Source organism: Jaculus jaculus, chromosome 5 (genome assembly GCF_020740685.1).
Source record: "Jaculus jaculus isolate mJacJac1 chromosome 5, mJacJac1.mat.Y.cur, whole genome shotgun sequence".
NCBI lineage: Eukaryota > Metazoa > Chordata > Mammalia > Rodentia > Dipodidae > Jaculus > Jaculus jaculus.
The window spans coordinates 86,593,926-86,613,345 of record NC_059106.1 but is presented as its reverse complement, the minus strand read 5'-3'; the positions used below and the strand labels follow the sequence as shown (position 1 = coordinate 86,613,345).

The 19,420-nt window shown below is 37.0% G+C and overlaps 1 protein-coding gene across 4 annotated transcripts in view; it reads left to right on the top strand.

Annotated features, from left to right (window-relative positions):
• The window catches only part of Spata6 (spermatogenesis associated 6), a 147,653-nt gene that overhangs the window by 66,315 nt on the left and 61,918 nt on the right, over nt 1–19,420 (top strand). For all 4 annotated transcript variants that reach the window (XM_045150889.1, XM_004663247.2, XM_004663245.2 and 1 more), the window contains 2 exons: nt 4,031–4,324; nt 10,077–10,164. In XM_045150889.1, the coding sequence (XP_045006824.1) occupies nt 4,031–4,324; nt 10,077–10,164 (382 nt within the window). The remainder of the gene's footprint in view (nt 1–4,030; nt 4,325–10,076; nt 10,165–19,420) is intronic.

Here is a 19,420-nt window from a genome sequence, read left to right as displayed (position 1 = left end):
TAAGAATACCTGTGACTTAAAGGTAAAATGTAGTTATAGAACTAATAAAGGAAACGTTTTTATTTTGTTTAGTGAGATGTTTCATATTTTAGAGTTGGTCTTCAGTTATTATTATTATTTTTTTTTTTATGGTAGGGTCTCACTCTAGTCCAGACTGACCTGGAATTCACTATGTAGTCTCAGGGTGGCCTTGAACTCATGGTGATCCTCCTACCTCTGCCTCCTAAATCCTGAGATTAAAGGCATGCACCACCACGCCCAGCTCAGTTATTTATCTTTTAAACATGTCTGTTGGAGATCTAACAATCATGCTTGCCAAATGAAGAGATGATTTACTGACTGGGTTTTTGTTGTACACTTTACACATTTGCAAACTGTTGAAAGTATTTTCCCTAGGACTGACTTTAAAAAAAATTTTGTTTAGAATTTTAGTGTTTGTCATTTGATCTCTATTGAACAGAGGCTAAGAGAATAGGTTTTGCTATCAGGTAGTGTTTAAGAAAATATATTGTAGGGCTCTATGTGTAACTTGGTAGTAGAGTACTTTCCCCAGTATGCATGAGGCCCTGATTTCAATTTCATTCACATAGAGATAGAGACAGAAAGATAGGAAGAAAAGAAGGTAAAGGAGAAGAGGAGGAGAAAAAGGAAGGAAGGGAAACTAAAGAAAATATACTTCAGAAACATATCTGAACTCCTACTCCTCATAAGGCTGTCATGAAGATGAGAGAATAAATATAATTACCTGTCATGTCATATATAAAATTTTTTCCTCTACTTTAATAATGATATTTTTCAATTAGATAATTAGGGGTGATATATGACATAACAGTTAGTGTAAGATATAATATTCTAATGTAAGCTAGATACAGTGCCATATTTCATTTTACATTACAGTCTTTGATCTTATTTAAGAAGGTAATAGGGCTGGGAAGATTGCTCAGTGGTTGAAGATGCTTGTTTACAAAGCCTGCTGACCCAGGTTCAATTTCCCCAGCACCCAGGTAAAGCCAGATGCAAAGGGTGGCATATGTAGAATTTGCTTGCAGAGGCAAGAGACTGATACACCTACAAACACACACAACTTTGTAGTGTCAGGTCCCCTCAGACCCTCATGCTTACACAGGAAGTGTATTTAATTGCTGAATCATCCCTCTAGCCCTAAAAATGTTTTTTGAAAAAGGTGATAAATTTACTTTTGTCTAAATGAATATTAGTTACAATTCAGATTTTCATGGCTATAAGGTAGCTTGAAAACTTGATTTTTGAGATTAGTAAAACAAACTTCATAAGATTATTTTAATTTATAAACATGTTTGTACATTATTTTCAAATTTAAGGTTTTGTCAACAAGTTAATAGACTGAAAAACTGAGCATATTGCCATGATTATTATGGCGGGGGTGGGGAAGTAATTTTTCTTTTTGGCTAGTGCATTTCTAGGTATGTGGGTGGATGGGCCGCCTGGGATTGACGATCAAGTATGGTTTCTGCAGTTGGCAGAAATGTGAGTGGAAGGAGCTAGGGAGATGGTATAAGATGTACCACCCAGCAGGCTGTCACTCATCCATATGCTGAGGAGAGATTCTGAGGAGTAAGAGAGGATAGCCATTTAAAAATCTCATCTGGATCACACCTTCCAAGGCTCAGGGTCTAATGTAGAAGAGGTGGTAGAAAGAATATAAGAACCAAAGGAAGGTAGGGCTCCTTACAATGTGCTCCCTCCACACATAAAATGGCCTGGATATCCATGACCTCATAGTGCCTGACACTACCTACACAAGACTATAATAAGAGGAGGAAAAGATCATGACATCAAAATAAAAGAGAGACTGATTGAGATGGGGAGGGAATATGATGGAGAATGGAATTTCAAAGGGAAAGTGGGGGGAGGGAGGGTATTACCATGGGATATTTTTTATAATCATGGAAAATGTTAATAAAACTTGAGAAAAAAAATAAAATAAAAATAAATAAAATCTTATCTGCAAAAGTGACCTGGCTGTCAGAGGAAGTTACATAGTCAAATCTAGAGTTCTCTAGAGAGGGGAAAGATCCATAGATGCAGCTAGAGAAAGGAAACTTACAGTCATTTTGTAAATGAAATCACAGCCATTCTTTTAGGTTTGAGTTACATGAGCAGGTTAACACATGTCTTTGTGTAGGTACTGTATAGTTTATAACTTCCAGAAGAATGCAGCTTTCAGAAACACAATTTAAAGGATGGAGTTGGCTGCTTAGTATGGTATGGGGGAAAAAGTAATTTTAAGCATCATTGAGATGCACTGTTAGGAGTGTTGTTGTATCTGAAAACCAGAACTGAAAAGAGGTCTAGAAATTGAGATGATGAAGTTAAGGAATAGACTGAGTGAAAGTAAAAGAAATATGTGGGGGAAAAAAGATTTTGGCTGATTAAGAAATTGGCAGAGTTGTTGATGGCTTGGATCTGCACAGAAGCGAAATTCATATGCATAGAAAGAGGGTCCACTGCTTTAGTATATTAGTAAACCTCAAAGATCCTTTGTGGTTCTAGAATTTCTTACTTCTGAGAGTCAATGTGATGTCATAGAGGTGGATACTGATAAAAAGAAAAATTTCAAATTACTGAAGTCTTTGAGATAAGGTCCTAGGAGCCTATCAAAACTATAGAAGAAAATAATGTGATACTTTGGGTCTGTTTGAAATATAGGTTAGTTGTTCTAATTAGAAAACCATTTATCCTTTCCTATCTACCATTGACTTAAGAATTAGCTTCTAATTTTCTACCTTTGATTCATATTTGTAGTTTATTCACTTAGACAATCCTAGCATGCAGGAGGACGAGTTAAGAGAGGAAAGTGAAGTAAGAGTGATGGTTTTTTTCCTAAAGGAAGACAAAAATTATCAACTGTTCATTTCCCCAAATTGAAAAGCTTCTATAACTCTAGTAATATGAGAAAAATTACATTACTCACTTGTAATTCAATTATTAAGGCATCTAGTAGGAAAATTCTTTTTGAATAAATTTTTATTGCAACAACACAGCAAAATTATAGCCATTAAGGTTGTTTGCATTTTAGATAAGTCTCGCTATGTTCCCTAGCCTGGCTTCAAACTCCTATGCTCTAGAAGTCTTTCTTCCTCAGCCTCCCAAGTCACTATCTAATCCTATGCCTTGTGCCTGGCTCAACTATATTTTTTAACCTTAAAATACTCAGACTGCTAGCTAGTTTATAAGAAGAAAGAGTAACAATTATTAGAGTTGTACTCTTTCAAACACCCTTATTTTTATAAAAATATGGAAACATAAATATGGTATGATTGTCATTGAATTGTAAAGTTACAATTAGATCTTATAATCCTAATCTTTTACATAACTCAAGTAATACCTCTTGCTAAAATATTTATCAAGATATTCTTCAGATTTTCATGTTATACATGATATATAATTATAACTCAATAAGCGAGACTTATTTTTATAATTTTCTTCAAACTGATTTCACAACGAGATGTATTTTTCTGTCTTTTTTGTTGTTGTTGTTTTGAGACAAGGTTCTCTTCTTACCCAGGCTAGCCTCAAACTGTATACTCTTACTGCCTTAACCTCCCACCTAGTACCACAGACATACATGATTATGCCCTATTAGGTATGTATATTTTTAAAACAATGTTAAATATAACCCCTTAAATTGTATAGGAAATTGAGTATTCACATATAAATAATAAATGTTTGCATTATTTTTTAGTATGCTGAGAAATCATTTTTGTGACTTTGTTTCTTAAGTGTTTTTTAGATGATTAAGTATTAGGCTTTAATTTTCAGGAAGGCTTTGTTATACTTACAAAGAATGTTTGATACAAAAATCTTCATTAACTACTATAACAAGAGTTTCCTAGAAGAATATGGATTTGACTTCCCATAGTATCAGCACAGATTGAAAGAACTACTGTTATTTGGCTACCATAGCTTTTGTATTCCTTAATTAATTAATTAATTTTTTTATCTGGAGAATTTAAAAGTCTTCTATGTTAATTTTTTTCTTTATGTTTAGGATAAATTTCCTTACCATTCAGCTCCAGCTGAAAAATCCCACGGCAGATTGCAAAACAGAACATCCAGATCACAAAAGAAAAAATCCAAGTCACCTGAGAGAAGTAAATACTGCATAAATGCAAAAAGCTACGAACAGCCTACAATTTCTTCAAAATCACATTCTCCATCTCCCTATACAAAAAGACGGATGTGTGAGCTATCTGAAGACACCAGACGGCGGCTGGCCCATTTAAATCTAGGACCTTATGAATTCAAAAAGGAAACAGATAAACCTCCATTTGTGATCAGACATGTATGTACTCTCTTAAGTGTCTCCATCTCAAAGTGATCAAATCTGTCCTGCCACTAAAATATTATTTTGAAACATATTTTAGTTTCTAGGGTATAATAATAATTTTCTTTCTTGATCTCTTAGCCTGGAGCCAAAAATGGAAAATTAACTTAGAACAAAGAACATGCTCTTTTCAGACTAAAGCAAACAGAGATCAAGTCCCATTTGTGACTGATGCATTAACTCTTAAGTACCCATTTCCTTTTTCCTCATGCAGTGGGCAGCATAATACTCTACAAATCCAACTTGGTTGTAATTGATATTAATGCTAAAGTAGAAAAGGAGAATTTTAAAAGTGAAACAAATGTACTTCATGAAAAAGAGCCCATTCTAGCCTTTTAAAGAGTATAATGGAATATAGGTGTACTTTGAAAGTAGGTCTCCTGGAAAAGCTTTGAATAATGACTCTTTGAAGCAAATCATTATTTGCTGGTTTTATAAGAGAAGACCTTTCTTTGTAAGTGAAAAGAATTAAGTATAGCCTTGTCCTCATTTTCCCATGTAGAAACCTCATAATTATGGTTGAAGTTTAGAGCTTGTGTCCATATGACCAAGTATAATGTTTAACAAAGGAATGTGTGAAGCTTCACATTTCATGAATATTTATCTAAAAGTATTTATTTACCAAAAGTTTTCAAATTTATAAAATACTGTTTTACATATTTATATATTTTTCAAGATTTAAATCTATAGATCTGCATTTGCCTGTAGAAGCAGAAGCAAGAGTACTTTTGAATATACATAAAATATTTGAATGTAATATTTTTATTTTTTCTAAATTATAAAAATAACACATTTTAGATTTAGAATTTGCTCCATTGACAGTCAAATAACTTTGAACATGCACCTTTTGAATTTGTTTATGATACCCTTTTTAAAAAATATTTTTTGTTTGTAAGCAGAGAGAGAGAAAGAGAAAGAGAGATACAGATACAAATAATGGCCACATCAGGGCATCTACCCTCGGTTTATGAACTCCAGATGCATGGCCACTTTGTGTGTCTGGCTTTACGTAGTTATTGGGGAATCAAACCCAGGTTGTCACACTTTGCAGGCAAGTGCCTAAACTGCTGAATCATCTCACCAGCCCTGTAATACCTTTTTAAAGCTGTTTGATGTGCCCGTTGTATTTTTTATTTTGCCTATGAATTCTTTATTCCTTTAAGCTAAAGTATCACTTTTTAATTATACAAACTAAGGTGTAATATACATATAAATGGTGATATTTTATTAAGGTTATGATTATATTTTTCTGTAGAATTTGATTATAAGTTCTGGTCATGGTCTTTCTTTCTCTCTCTCTCTTTCTTTCTCTCTCTCTTTCTTTCTCTCTCTTTCTTTCTCTCTCTTTCTCTTTCCCTCGCTCTCTTTCTCTCTCTTTCTTTCTCTCTCTTTCTCTCTCTCTTTCTTTCTTTTTCTCTCTCTCTTTCTTTCTCCTTCCTTCCTTCTCTCCTTCCCTCCCTCCTTCCTTCCCTCCCTCCTTCCTTCCCTCCTTCCTTCCCTCCTCCTTCCTTCCCTCCTCCTTCCTTCCCTCCTCCTTCCTTCCCTCCCTCCTTCCTTCCCTCCCTCCTCCCTCCCTCCCTCCCTCCCTCCTTCCCTCCTCCCTCCCTCCCTCCCTTCCCCCTCCCCCTCCCCCTGTATATAAAAACAAGCAAGCATTATGGAGGTTAGCTATAACAATATTAAAAAAATGACTAACATTCAGAAAATGACTGTTCTCAAAGTGCTCATTATTACTTTTCATATCACTTTTCAAAATCACAAACTTTGTAATTTATTTAAAACCTTTTCCCCACTGATTTTCTGTTAACAAAAGTACATACTTCAAAGCCTACACTTAGGAAATTATTTATATTTTTGAATAGGAATTGAGTTTTGGAAGATTAGATCCCTCTGCAAATGATTCATACTTTTAGAAGCATTTGTAAAGTTGGAAATAAGGCATATTTTAGTATACACATATGCATAATGTTAACATTTTGGGATAATGAATAGTGCATTGTATGAGAGAGTTTCTTAAAAATAGGAAGTGGTTCTGTAATATCAATTAGCAGGCTTCTGAACACATTGATGTAATCATCCTAAAAGAGTTAAGCAGTCTTTTAAAAAAATGTATGCACAGGGGCCTGGAGAGATGGCTTAGTGGTTAAGGCACTTGCTTGCAAAGCCAAAGGATCCTGCCTGGCTCGATTCTCCAGGACCCACATAAGCCAGATGCACAAGGGCTCACATGCATCTGGAGTACATTTGCAGTGGCTGGAGGCCCTGATGTGCCCATTCTGTCTCTTTCTCTGTGCCTCTTTCTCCCATATAAGTAAATAACTAATATATATATATATATACATATATGCACACACACACATACATATACACACACATACATATTTTTTTTGGTTTTTTGAGGTAGGGTCTTACTCTAGCCCAGGCTGACCTGGAATTCACTATGGAGTCTCAGGGTGGCCTCGAACTCATGGCAGTCCTCCTACCTCTGCCTCCCGAGTTCTGGGATTAAAGGCATGTGCCACCACGCCCAGCAAATAAAATATTTTTAAAGAAATGTATGCACAATAGGATCTTTTGTGGTAAAATACATATAACATAAAACTGACCAGTTTAACTATTCAAGTGGTCATTTCAGTAGAATTAAGCATATATTCACAGTGATGTACACCTATGTCCCGACCCACGGGACCTCGTTATTCGTGGGGGCGAGGAGGACCCCATCCTGAAATAAGATGGGCGAGAGAGAGGAAGAGACTCAAGCAAATGTACACTTGTCAAGAGTCCAATTTTATTGAGCCACAGCGGCCTTTTTAAGGGTTAGGGTTAGGGTCTTGGGTGAAAGGGGGGGCGCTTGAGGAGGCAGGTGGTGGAAAGTTACAGAATCTTCTTGGCCTTTGGCCTAGGACAGTTTGCAGTTATTCCAAGAATTCACGGTATAGTTCTCAGGTCTCTGCAGTCACCAGGCAGGATGTTAATTAGTTAGGTGTGGCGGGGTGAGGGGATGGAATCAGTTAGGTATGGCAGGGTGGGGGGATGAGGAAAGGTTGGAAGTTGCTCAGGGCAGAAGTTATCTCAGGGCAGAGGTTATTTCAGGGCAAAGATCTGTTCAGGGCTCATCTCCTCGTCTCCAACACACCTATCTTATATGAGACCTTTTTAGATGTCCTAAGTAGAACTTTGCATTATCATTCCTTATTCCAACTTTCCCAGTCCTAGAAACCACTCATTTTTCTATAAATTTGGCCATTCTCTCTTTTCATACAAGTAGAGCTATAAATTTGGCTTTTTGTGTTTGGCCTATTTTATCTTAGCATAACCTTTGGGGGGGTTCATTGATGTTGCATGCACTTGTCTTCAGGTGTTTGTTGTGTGTGTCTTGCTTGTGTTTGTTCAATTTTTAGTTTTATGAGGAACTTTCAAACTTACTTGAGTAGTAACTGAGCCAAAATACATTCCTACCAGCAGTATGTGAGAGTTCTCATTGCTGTGCAACCTTGCCAACATTTCTTATATTTTTTTCTTTTTAGTATGTGTGTGTTGTGTGTTTGCATGTGTACTTTTACACTCTTTTTTTTTTTTTTCAAGGTAGGATCTCACTCTAGCCCAGGCTGACCTGAAATTCACTCTGTAGTCTCAGGGTAGCCTCAAACTCATGGCAGTCTTCCTACCTCTGCCTCTTGAGTGCTGGGATTAAAGGCGTGCGCCACCATGCCTGGCTCTCATGTGTGCTTTTAAATAATTTATTTTTATTTACTTATTTTACAGAGTCAGAGAAAGAGAATGGGTGCACCAGGGCCACCAGCCACTGCAAACAAACTCCATATGCATGCACCACCTTGTGCATCTGGCTAATATGGGTCCTGGGAAATCAAACCCGGGTCCTTTGGCTCTGCAGGCAAACCCCTTAACCACTAAGCCATCCCTCCAGCCCACATTTGTACTTTTATACATGTGTCTGCAGGTGTATATGCTTGTGTTTACACGTGCATGTGGAGGTCAGAGGGTAATAGTCAGGTGCCTTCCTCAATCACTTTCCACTTTTTTTTCACTGAGAAAGTGTCTCCCACTCACTAATTTGGCTAGTTTCACTATCCTGTCTCCTGAGTGTTGGATTACAGGAAAGCTGCCACACCAACCCATCACTTGTGATGGGTGCTGAGCTCATGTCCTCTTGCCTTCATGGCAAGTGCTTCCTTCACTGCATTATCTTCCCCAGCCCTCTGTTTATGACTTATTTCTATTCCATTGTACAAACAGATGCTACATTTTGTTTATCTGTCTGTTGATGGATATTTGGGTAGTTTACATTTTTGGTTACTAAATATAGTGCTTCTAAGAACAATTTGTGAACAAGTTTTGAGTGAATACTTGTTTTCAGCTTTGCATAAATAACTAGGAGTAGAGTTGCTTTATTATATGGTAATTCTATGTTTAACCTGAGGAATTGCCAACATGTTTTCATTCTACACCATTTTCATTCCATCACCAAAGTATGAGGGTTCAAGTTTTTCTACAGTCTAACAACCACCTTTTGTTTTCAGGCTTCCAGTTTATTTATTTATTTATTTTTGTAGTGCTGGGATTTGGAGTCCAGGATCTCTTGCATTGTATGAGAGGGCTCAAGGACTCTGTCACTAAGCAATGACTGCCTGTTTCATTTTTACTATAGTATTGTTAGTGAGAATGAAGGGATATGTAGTGGTGTGTTGTGGTTTTCTTTCTTGAGGTGGATGTGTGTGCGTGGATGTGTGGAGTGAGGGCAATATCTGGTGTCACATTCTATCACTCATCCATTTTTTTTCCTTGAGACAGAGTCTCACTGAACTTTGAGCTGCCAGTTTTAGTCAGACTGGCTGACCAGCAAGCTCTAGCAATTCTTCTACCTCTACTCCCCACAGGACTAGGCTTGTAGGCATGCTTGGGCATGCCTGCCTATTTGTACATGTGCTAGGGAATTGGACTCAGGAAGAGTTTGGGCCTCTTATGCTCTTGTCCTGGCAAGGCAAATGCTTTAACCCACTGAGCCATCTCCCCACTCCCACTGTTATGGTTTTGATTGGCATTTCTCTGATTAATGGTATTGAACATCTTTTCACTTATTTTTGTATCTTGTTTGGAAAAGCTGTTTTTTGTTCATTTTACAAAGTAGTTTCTAGGATGCTATTGTTGATTTGTGTGATTTGAAAATATTTTGTTTGATCCTATGAGTTACATTTTTAATCACTTGATAATGTTTGATTCACAAAAGGATTTGATTTTATGAATAGGCACATCCTTTTTATGCATTTATATATTTGTAACTTTTTTATTTTTAGCTAGAAAATGTTGTTGACTCTTAATATCTATAAACACGTACAAGTACTATTATAAATTTAAAAAGAAATAAGCAGCAAGTGGGCATTTTTTTAATACTAAGTCAGAGAAAATTGATTTTTAAAAGTTCATAATAGAAACAAATTCTAGGAAGTATGGTAGTAGATCTTTAACTTTAAATCCATTCTTTTAGATAGGCAAAAGTATCTCATTATGTTTTTGTGGAGTTCATTTTTGCTTAAAACTGCAAGTAAACTATTTAACTAAACTCTTAACTTGGAACACACAGTTGCCATCACATTAACCTGCTGTGTGGCCTGTGACTGTAAGTGCATGAGACTGATAACTGGAAGGGAACATCTAAACTCTCTTCACATTGCAATCCTGCTTCCTCTAGGTTGATCCCCCAAGTCCCAGGCCTGAAACTTTATATGGATCTTCTGCCAGAGACTGTGAAAGAGATGGATGGTCCAGGATGCACAATGGTAAGGTAGAAGCTGTCTTTCTTCATTCCTTGTTCTTTAGTTGTCTGAGCTACCATCAAGCTTTTACTCTGGCACTGGTTAATGGAAACACAAGTATTGCTCTATTAATGGATCATGTTTGTTGTACATTTTTTTTTATTATGTAGGACACCTATACAGGTACTTCCTGAAAAGAGCAGAATTCCTATGCTGCTATAAACCACTGACATTCAAAATGCACCTTAGCATGTTAAGTACTATATAATTTTCTACTCAGATAATTTAGTTGTGATATATTCAGCATCTTAGAAACTTGCTAGACTATGAAACATGTTGCTCACCTTTATGCTTATTAGTTTGCAGAATAGGTTCTGGGAAATAGTGTTATGAAAAGACTTTAGGCTTGTGCATACTTACATATAGCATGATTAAAAGAATAATTTTAATTATCTTGATGATTCAGTTTATCAGTATTATAATGAATAAATGTTATCATGAAAAAATCATTAGTATACACTTAGCAAATATTATTAGTGAAAAGGATATTACTGAAAGGATATATTCTTCAGGTTTAACTTACAAAAATAGGTTTTTATCTATAACCATAGGCCCTGTGTTCGATGGTTGGATAAGCTTCTTCCTAGGTTCAATATAAAGATGATTTTTTAAATTTATAAAATATTTATTTATGAGAGAGAGAAAGATAGAGAATGGGCACACCAGGGCCTTTAACCACTTCAAATGAACTCCAAATACATGTGCTACCATGTGTATCTGCTTAAGTGGGAATTGAGGAATAGAACCTGGCTCCTTGGGCTTTGTTGGCAAGTGCCTTAACAGCTGAGCCATCTCTCCAGCGCAAGATGATATATATATATATGTATTTAGCTTTTTGAGGTAGGGTGTCACTCTGGTCCAGACTGACCTGTAATTAACTATGTAATCTCAGGGTGGCCTTGAATGCTCAGCAATCCTCCTATCTCTGCCTCCCGAGTGCTGGGATTAAAGGCGTGCGTCACCATGCCTGGCCCAAGATGATTTTTTAAAGAAGTTTAAATTCTATTTAGATGAAAGATATTTGACTATTAATCATGAGGAGACAGTGGCTAGTAAGTTCAGCAAGAATTTACTGGCAAACTTTAAAGTTCATTTACTAAATACTGAAAAAGTCATACTGGAAGAAAAATGAACTAAGAAAGAAAAATGGAATCATGACATGTAGTGAGCTCTGACTTCTGCTATTGCTAAGCTATCTTGTATCATCTCTTTTGTAATGAAGAAGTGAAATGCTCTTTTCAGAGAACTTGTAGAGTTTGACCTTGTTTATTTATCTTTTAACATTGACATGGAGATAAATGTGGTAATTAGTAAGTCTTTTATGTCCAGAAGGACAGATTATGTGAAGTAAGAAACAGATGTTTCACTCTGTTTCCACTCTTTTTAAAAAAGAATTTTATTCATTTATTTATTTAAAATGGGGTGGGGGAGAGCGCATGCACCTCTAGCCACTGCAAATGAACTCCAGACTCATGTGTCACCATGTGCATCTGCCTTACGTGGGACCTGGAGAATTGAACCTGGGTCCTTAGGCTTCGCAGGCATGTGCCTTAACCGCTAAGCCATCTCTCCAGCCCTGTTTCCACTTTTGAAGGAAACTTTTGGTCATGGGAAATGGTCTATATGAATCAGACAATAGAAAGTAACTTCAGTATATTTGTTTGGAAGATTTTTTTGTGCATTTGAGTGCCTGTTTTTTTTTTTTTTTTTTTTCTTTCTCTGATTTGTTTCCACCTTAAAGTTTTCAACAAGACATCACTATGGACTGAAGTATAGCTCCTAAAACTTTGTATGTTGAGCCAAGTGACAATGGTACATACCTATAATACCATCAGTTTGAGAAGTGGATGCCTGAAGATCACAATTTCATGGTCTGGACTGGAGATATGGCTTAACAATTAAGGCACTTGCCTGCAAAGTCAAAGGACCCATGTCCAATTACCCAGTACCCACAAGGTGGCACATGCATCTGGAGTTCATTTGCAGTGGCTAGAAGTCTTGACACACTTTTCCTCTCTGTATCTGCTTCGTTCCCTCCTCTCTTTCTCTTTCAAATAAATAAATTGTTTAAAAAAAATAGTTCAAGTTCATCTTTAGCTATATAACATATTCAAGTCCAGCATGGGCTATATCTTCAAAATTAAATGAACAAAGCATAACAAGGGCTGGAGAGATGGCTTAGTGGTTAAAGCACTTGCCTGTGAAGCCTAAGGAACCAGGTTTGATTCCCACATAAGCCAGATGTACATAGTGGCACATGGGTCTAGAGTTCATTTGCAGTAGCTAGAGACCCTGGCATGCCCATTTCTCTCTCTCTCTCAAATAAATAAATAAACTCAAAGTAAAACCTTTAAAAAACAAAACAAAAATTTTATATGGCAAAGCCTAACCCCCAATGTGATAGTAGTTAAAAATAGGGCCTTTGGTTGTTAGGTTTATATGAGATTATGAGAGTATGGCCCCCATGATGTCATTAGGACCCCTGTAAGAAAAGACCAGAGAACTTGTGCAATTCTTAGTGCCACATGAGAACTCAGTCACAAGGCAGCCAGGAAAAGCAGTTTTACCATAACTTGGTCTCTCACATCCAGTTCCTGAGGTGTAAGAAATAGATTTTTACTGCCTAAGCCACCTAATCTATGGTGTTTTGTGATGGTGGCTGAAGCAGACTGATACAGACTATCATCTGTGATAGCTACCTATGATAGTAGGAAATTAACAGTGATATAATGTTAACTAAAACTAATAACATTTGCCAGTGGTCCCTGTTACATCACATTGACCTTCAGCTATCACATCTCTAAGACAGATGCATCAGTTCTTAGTTGTCTAGTGTGTATAATAACAGTAGTGCTTTTTTGTTGTTGTTGTTGTTGTTTTGAGGTAGGGTCACACGCTAGTCTAGGCTGACCTGGTACTCACTATATAGTCTCAGGGTGGCCTCGAACTCTCAGCAATCCTCCTACCTCTGCCTCCCAAGTGCTGTGATTAAAGGCATGCGCCACCACGCCTGGCTAACAGTAATGCTTTTGAATAGCTCAGGCCAATATTTTTGTAGAATTTTCCTTAATTTAGTTAGTTTGATTTTTTTTCCCTCATGATCAGATTGAAGTTACTTCTTTCTAGAATATAATTGAAGTGATGTTTAATTTCTATTAATTGGAGTCAAGGTGTGCCTGGTGTTGCTTTGTTACTTCTAATAGAAGTTCTTCTCACTTGATTAAAACAGTAGCAGTTGAACAGTGTCATTACTAGGATGTCATTATTTGGCTTACTTTTTCACATTTTTTTGTATATCTGCCTACAAATGAAAGTCCTGATACATGTGGCAAATCTATGCTTAACTTTAAAGAACACTGCCAATTCTTTTACAATGTGGATTCACCATCTTATTTTCCTACTATTAGTGTATGAGATTTCCACTTTCAGAACATCCTAGACAACACTTGTTATAGTCTTTCTTTTTAGCCATTCATTGGTATATACTCCTAAGAATGAAGGTAACAAAAGCATAGTCAGCCTTCTGATGTACATAGTCTCTTCATCCGTGACTCCAACAAACCATAGATTCAAAATACTCAGCAAGGAGCTGGAGAGATAACTTAGCATTTAAGGTGCTTGCCTGCAAAGCCAAAGGACCCAGGTTTAACTCCCCAGGACCATGTAAGCCAGACATACAATGTGGTCCATGCATGTGGCATTCATTTGCAGGGCTGGAGGCCCTGGCATGCCCATTCTCTCTCTCTCTCTCTCTCTGTTTCTTTTCTTTCTCTCAAATAAATAAAATCAAAATATATAAAAATCAAAATACTCAACAGGAAAAAATGTGACTATGTATAGATTTCTTTATTGTCATTATTTCTGAAACAATACAACATTTTATATTAGTATAAGTGGTCAAGAGTATGGAAAGTATTCAATAGGCTATGCATAGGTTATATGAAAATATCCAGCTTTCTATAGGAAGTTTAAGCATCCATGAATTTTGTTATCAGTGGGGTCCTGGAGCCCACTCCCTGATAAATGGTGATTGGTGACTAGATTAGAGGTCAGAGTAGACAGTTCAGATGAATGATGCACAAGACAGCAAGAGATGTGAAACACCTGTCCTCTATCTTTCCTTTATTGAAGGTTATATTCTCTGAGAGATATTAAATCTTGGTATTATTTCATAAAGCTAGATATCCTAGCTTTGTTTGTGGTCATAAGTGTTGGCTTATGGAAAAGCATTCCCCTTTGCTTGATGAAGATTCACATGAGAACAGGGACTAGTTTTAGAATATTGCAGGCATTAGATATGCGAGGATAGATAAATGATTTTAAAGGGTTAAAGGGATAGAAGCCCTCCAGAGATTAAGTATACACATCCTTCATTAGTTATTTTTTGCAATACGTCATCCAACTTATCAGAACAGAGTCCAATTTCCATGAACTCATGAAAAAGGAAGCTGCCAAAATAGAGATGGACACAAAGGAAACCCATACTAACTGTTCTGGTCAGAGTGGGGCTTGAGAATAACTTTAACAAAAATAATGAGTTAATACAAAGATAGGCTTTAGTTAAGGCCTATCTTGCTTCAGTTCAGAATTGGTCCCTAGGAAATGAGTGACATGAGCTTGTAGGTGAGGTTCAGCTCTGGAGAGAGCAAGGGTACAGCAGCTGCAGGTGATCAGATGAGTCCTTGTATGAATGTCTTTGAGGACCAAATGAACTTGACTTTCTTGTGGCTGGTTTTATAGGAAATGTTTTCACAGGCTATTATGTTAGTTACCACTTAGCATTTGATCTATAATGTCATGTCTGAGAAATAATATACTTTAATTCTGTATTCATTTGCTTAATAATACGGAGCTCTATTATCCTTATATTTATGGAAGAAGTATTAAAGTAACAAAAGACCTCCGTTCCATTGCTTAACCACCACAGATAGGAAGCCAGGCTCTTTAGCTGCTGTATCAGTCTGCTCTGGCTGCCATAACAAAATGTCATAGATGAGTGGCTTAAGCTGTTCACACCTTCATTTCCTCACATGTCAGGGCCTTAGAGATTCAATATCAAGATTCTGATGAGGTTGCTTATATTCTGTCATGATACTGTGTATACACACGACTTTATTATTTTTTTAATTATGTATTGCTATTGGTTGGAGGAGGAGAAACTGAAGGCAGGAGGGAAGGAACAAGATGGTTCCCTGGTTTCTTAAAAGCACTGAGCTGGTCATGAATGCCCATTGTCACACCTTTATCCAACCCTGATTACCTCCTGAATACCTCACACTGTGAATTAGGCCTTCAACACAGAAATTGGGGAAAGAGACAGAAAGTTCAACTTTTTAACATCTATTTAACATCTATTTCACAGATTATTGAAGAACACAACACAATTTATTGAATGTGTGTTTTCTGTTACGTGCTATTCTAGGTACTAAGATTGAACTGGTTAATTACTCAGGAAATTTAATAAGTTCAGAGACTTATTAATTATTATTTTTTATTTTTTATTGACAAACCATGGTATTTCCCTCCTGTTCCCCACTTTCTCCTTCACAACTGTACTTTCAATCATAGCCCCTCCCTCTGTCCATTAGTCTCTCTTTTAATTTGAAGTCATCATCTTTTTCTCCTATTATGAGGGTCTTGTGTAGGTATTGCTAGGTACTGTGAGGTCATGGATATCGAGGCCAATTTCTGTCTGGACATTTGCCTTGTAAGGAGTGGTACCTTTCCTTTGGCTCTTACATTCTTTCCACTATCCCTTGCACAGTGGACCCTGAGGGTTTGATAGAGATGTTTTGGTGCCAGACACTCCTTCCTTCCTTCTTCTCAGCACTGTGTTACCTTTTGGGTCATTGCATCTGAAAAGAGAAGCTTTTCTAACCAAAAGTGAGAGTAGCATTAATATATGACTATGAATATTACGTGCAGTGCTTTCAGGGCAATTTGGTGAGAGTAATATATGCATTTATCCAGACAAGAGCAGGCTTTATACCCTAAGGCTCAAGGTTTTCAATACCAGGCATGTATTTCCTCCCATAAAGCGGGCCTCAAGTCCAGCTAGAGAGCATTTGGATTTCCCCAGAGCAGATGTGCCACAATTGTATTCATTCGGTCATTTAGCTTGTCTGGCCAAACTTGAGGGTTCCAATGTCCACTGTTTTCACTGCTCATGACTTCTGTATGCCATAGGCTGCATACAGTGCAGCTTTTTCTAGCTTTCAGTTGGGTGGGCTACAGGGAGAAGGTTTTTTGCTCAGCACCAGCTTGATTTCTCAGTGACTTTGCCACTCAGGCATGCGAAGTGTTCCACAATAGGGCCTTACCATTCTGTTTCTCAAGGGAAACCAAGGGTCTTGGCAATAGCCTATAATGTTTTGGAGGGACTCCCTAGCCAACAACTCACTAGAAGGTATCCCATTCCTGTCACTGAAACTTTTCTAGCAACAATCTGTGGTTTCTGGATGTGCCATTATTCAAAAAAGTAGGTTTTCATATGTCCTTACTTGATTATCTTGAAGGATGATTGGACCTTCCTTCCCCCCGCCCCAGTGCTTCTTTTACACAGTCTCTTCCCCTGGCCTCACTTAGGCCTTTTCCCTCTCTCTAATCTGTTCTTCTACTTCCATATGTGCAATACTATCCCTTTAAGTCTTTCCTGCTCCTCCTACCCTTATAGCCTTTTTCTAGCTTACTGGTCTCTGCTACCAATCTTTGGTTCCAACTCACACCCAAGTCTACACATTTGTAGCTAGGATCCACAAGTGACATTTGGCTTTCTGGGCCTGGGTTACCTCACTTAATATAATATTTTCCAGATCCATCCATTTCCCTGCAAATTTCATCCTCGCCAACATTTATTGTCACTGTTTTCTTGATGGTAACCATTCTGACAGGAGAGTGATGGAATGGCAAAGTAGTTTTAATTTGCATTTCCCCTGATGGGCAAGGATCTAGAACACTTTTTTTGATGTTTATATGCCATCTGTATTTCATCGGGTGAGAACTCTGTATTTAGTCCCATAGTCCATTTTTTAATTGAGTTGTTTGATTTCTTATTGTTCTACTTTTTGAGTTCTTTGTATATTCTGGATATTAATCCTCTGTCAGATGTGTAGCTGGCAAAGATTTTCTCCCATTCTGTAGGTTGTCTCTGCTCTATTCACAGTGTCCTTTGCTGTACAAAAGCTTTGTAATTTCATGAGATCCCAGTGGTTGATTAGTGGTTTTATTTTCCTGAGCAATATTCAGAAAGTCATTGCCTATGCCAATATGTTAAAGGGCTTCTCCTACCTTTTCCTCTAGAAATTTCAGAGTTTCAGGTATGATATTAAGATCCATGATCGACTTGGACTTGATTCCCTAAGGCTCAAGGTTTTCAATACCAGGCATGGATTTCCTCCCATAGAGTGGGCCTCAAGTCCAGCTAGAGAGCATTTGGATTCCCCCAGAGCAGTTGTGCCACAATTGTATTCATTCTTCATGCATCATGAAATGCATAAAGACAGAGAAGGATCTATTTTCGTCCTTCTACATATAGATATCCAGTTTTCCCAGCACCACTTGTTGAAGAGGCTATCTTTTCTCCAATGAATATTTTTGGCATTTTTTTGTCAAAAATCAGATGGCTCTAGTTGCCTTGATTAACATCTGGATCCTCTATTCTTTTCCATTGATCGACATGTCTTTGTGCCAATACCATGCTCTTTTTGTTACTGTGGCTTTATAACATAGCTTAAAATCAGGTATGGTGATACTGCCAGCCTTACTTTTGTTGCTCAAAATTGTTTTGGCTATTCGCTTTGTGCTTCCAAATGAATTTTAAGATTCTTTTTTCTATTTATGTGAAGAAAGCCATTGGAATTTTAACAGGGATTGCATGAAATGTGTAGATTGCTTTTGGTAAGACTGACATTTTCACAGTATTGCTTCTTCCAGTCTAAGAACATGGGATGTCTTTCCATTTCCTTGTCTCTTCTAATTTCTCACTTGAATGTTTTAAAGTTCTCACTGTAAAGATCCTTTGCTTCCTTGGTTAAGTTTATTCCAAGGTACTTTATTGTTATTGAGGCAATTGTGAATGGGAGAGATTCCCTGATTTCATCTTCCACATGTTTGTTGTTAGTATATAGAAAAGCAACTGATTTCTGTGTGTATATTTTGTATCCTGCTACATTGCTAAAAGTGTTTATCAGAACTAATATTTTGCTGGTAGAGTCTTTAGGGTCCCTTATGTATGGAATCATACCATCTGCAAATAATGATAATGTGATCTCTTCCTTTCCAATTTGTATCCCTTTTAAGAGTGTCTCTTGTCTTATTGTTATAGCTGAGACTTCCAGTACTATATTAAATAAAAGTGGGGAAAGTGAACACCTTTGTGTTGTTCCTGAAGTTAGTGGAAAAGGTTCAAGTTTTTCTGCATTTTTTATTATGTGTTACTATTATGGCTGTAGGTTTATATAGGTTTTATTATGTTGAGATACATTCTTTCTATTATCAGTTTCTCTAATACTTTTACCATGAAGGGATGTTGGATTTTGTCAAATTCCTTTTCTTTTTTCTTTCTTCCTTTATTTATTTATTTATTTATTTTTATTTTTTGGTTTTCTGAGGTAGGGTTTCACTCTAGCCCAGGCTGGCCTGGAATTAGTCTCAGGGTGGCCTTGAACTCACAGCAATCCTCCTACCTCTGCCTCCTGAGTGCTGGGATTAAAGGTGTGTACCACCACACCCAACCAAATGCCTTTTCTGCATTTACTGAGATGATCATGTTTGATGATGTAGTACATTTATCTATTTGCGTGTGTTAAACCATCCCTGTGATAAAACCATGTTGGTCAGGGTAAATAATCTTTCTGATATATTCTTGTATTCTGCTTGTCAATATTTTGTTGAAAATTTTTGCATCTATGTTCATGGGGGAGATTGGTCTGTAATTTTCTTTATTTTTTGTTCTGTATTCGTCTTGTTTTGGGTATCAGGGTGATGCTGGCTTCATAGAAGGAGTTCTGTAGAATTCTTCCCTTTTCTATTTTATGGAAGACTTTGAGAAGCAGTGGTGTTAGTTCTTCCATGAAAGTCTGGTAAAATTCACCATTGAATCCATCTGGGCCTGGACTTTTTTTAGTTGGAAGATGTTTTATAACTGTTTAGATTTCCATACTTGTTATATGTCTATTTAAGTGGCTTATCTCAACTTGCTTTCATTTTGGTAGGTCATAAG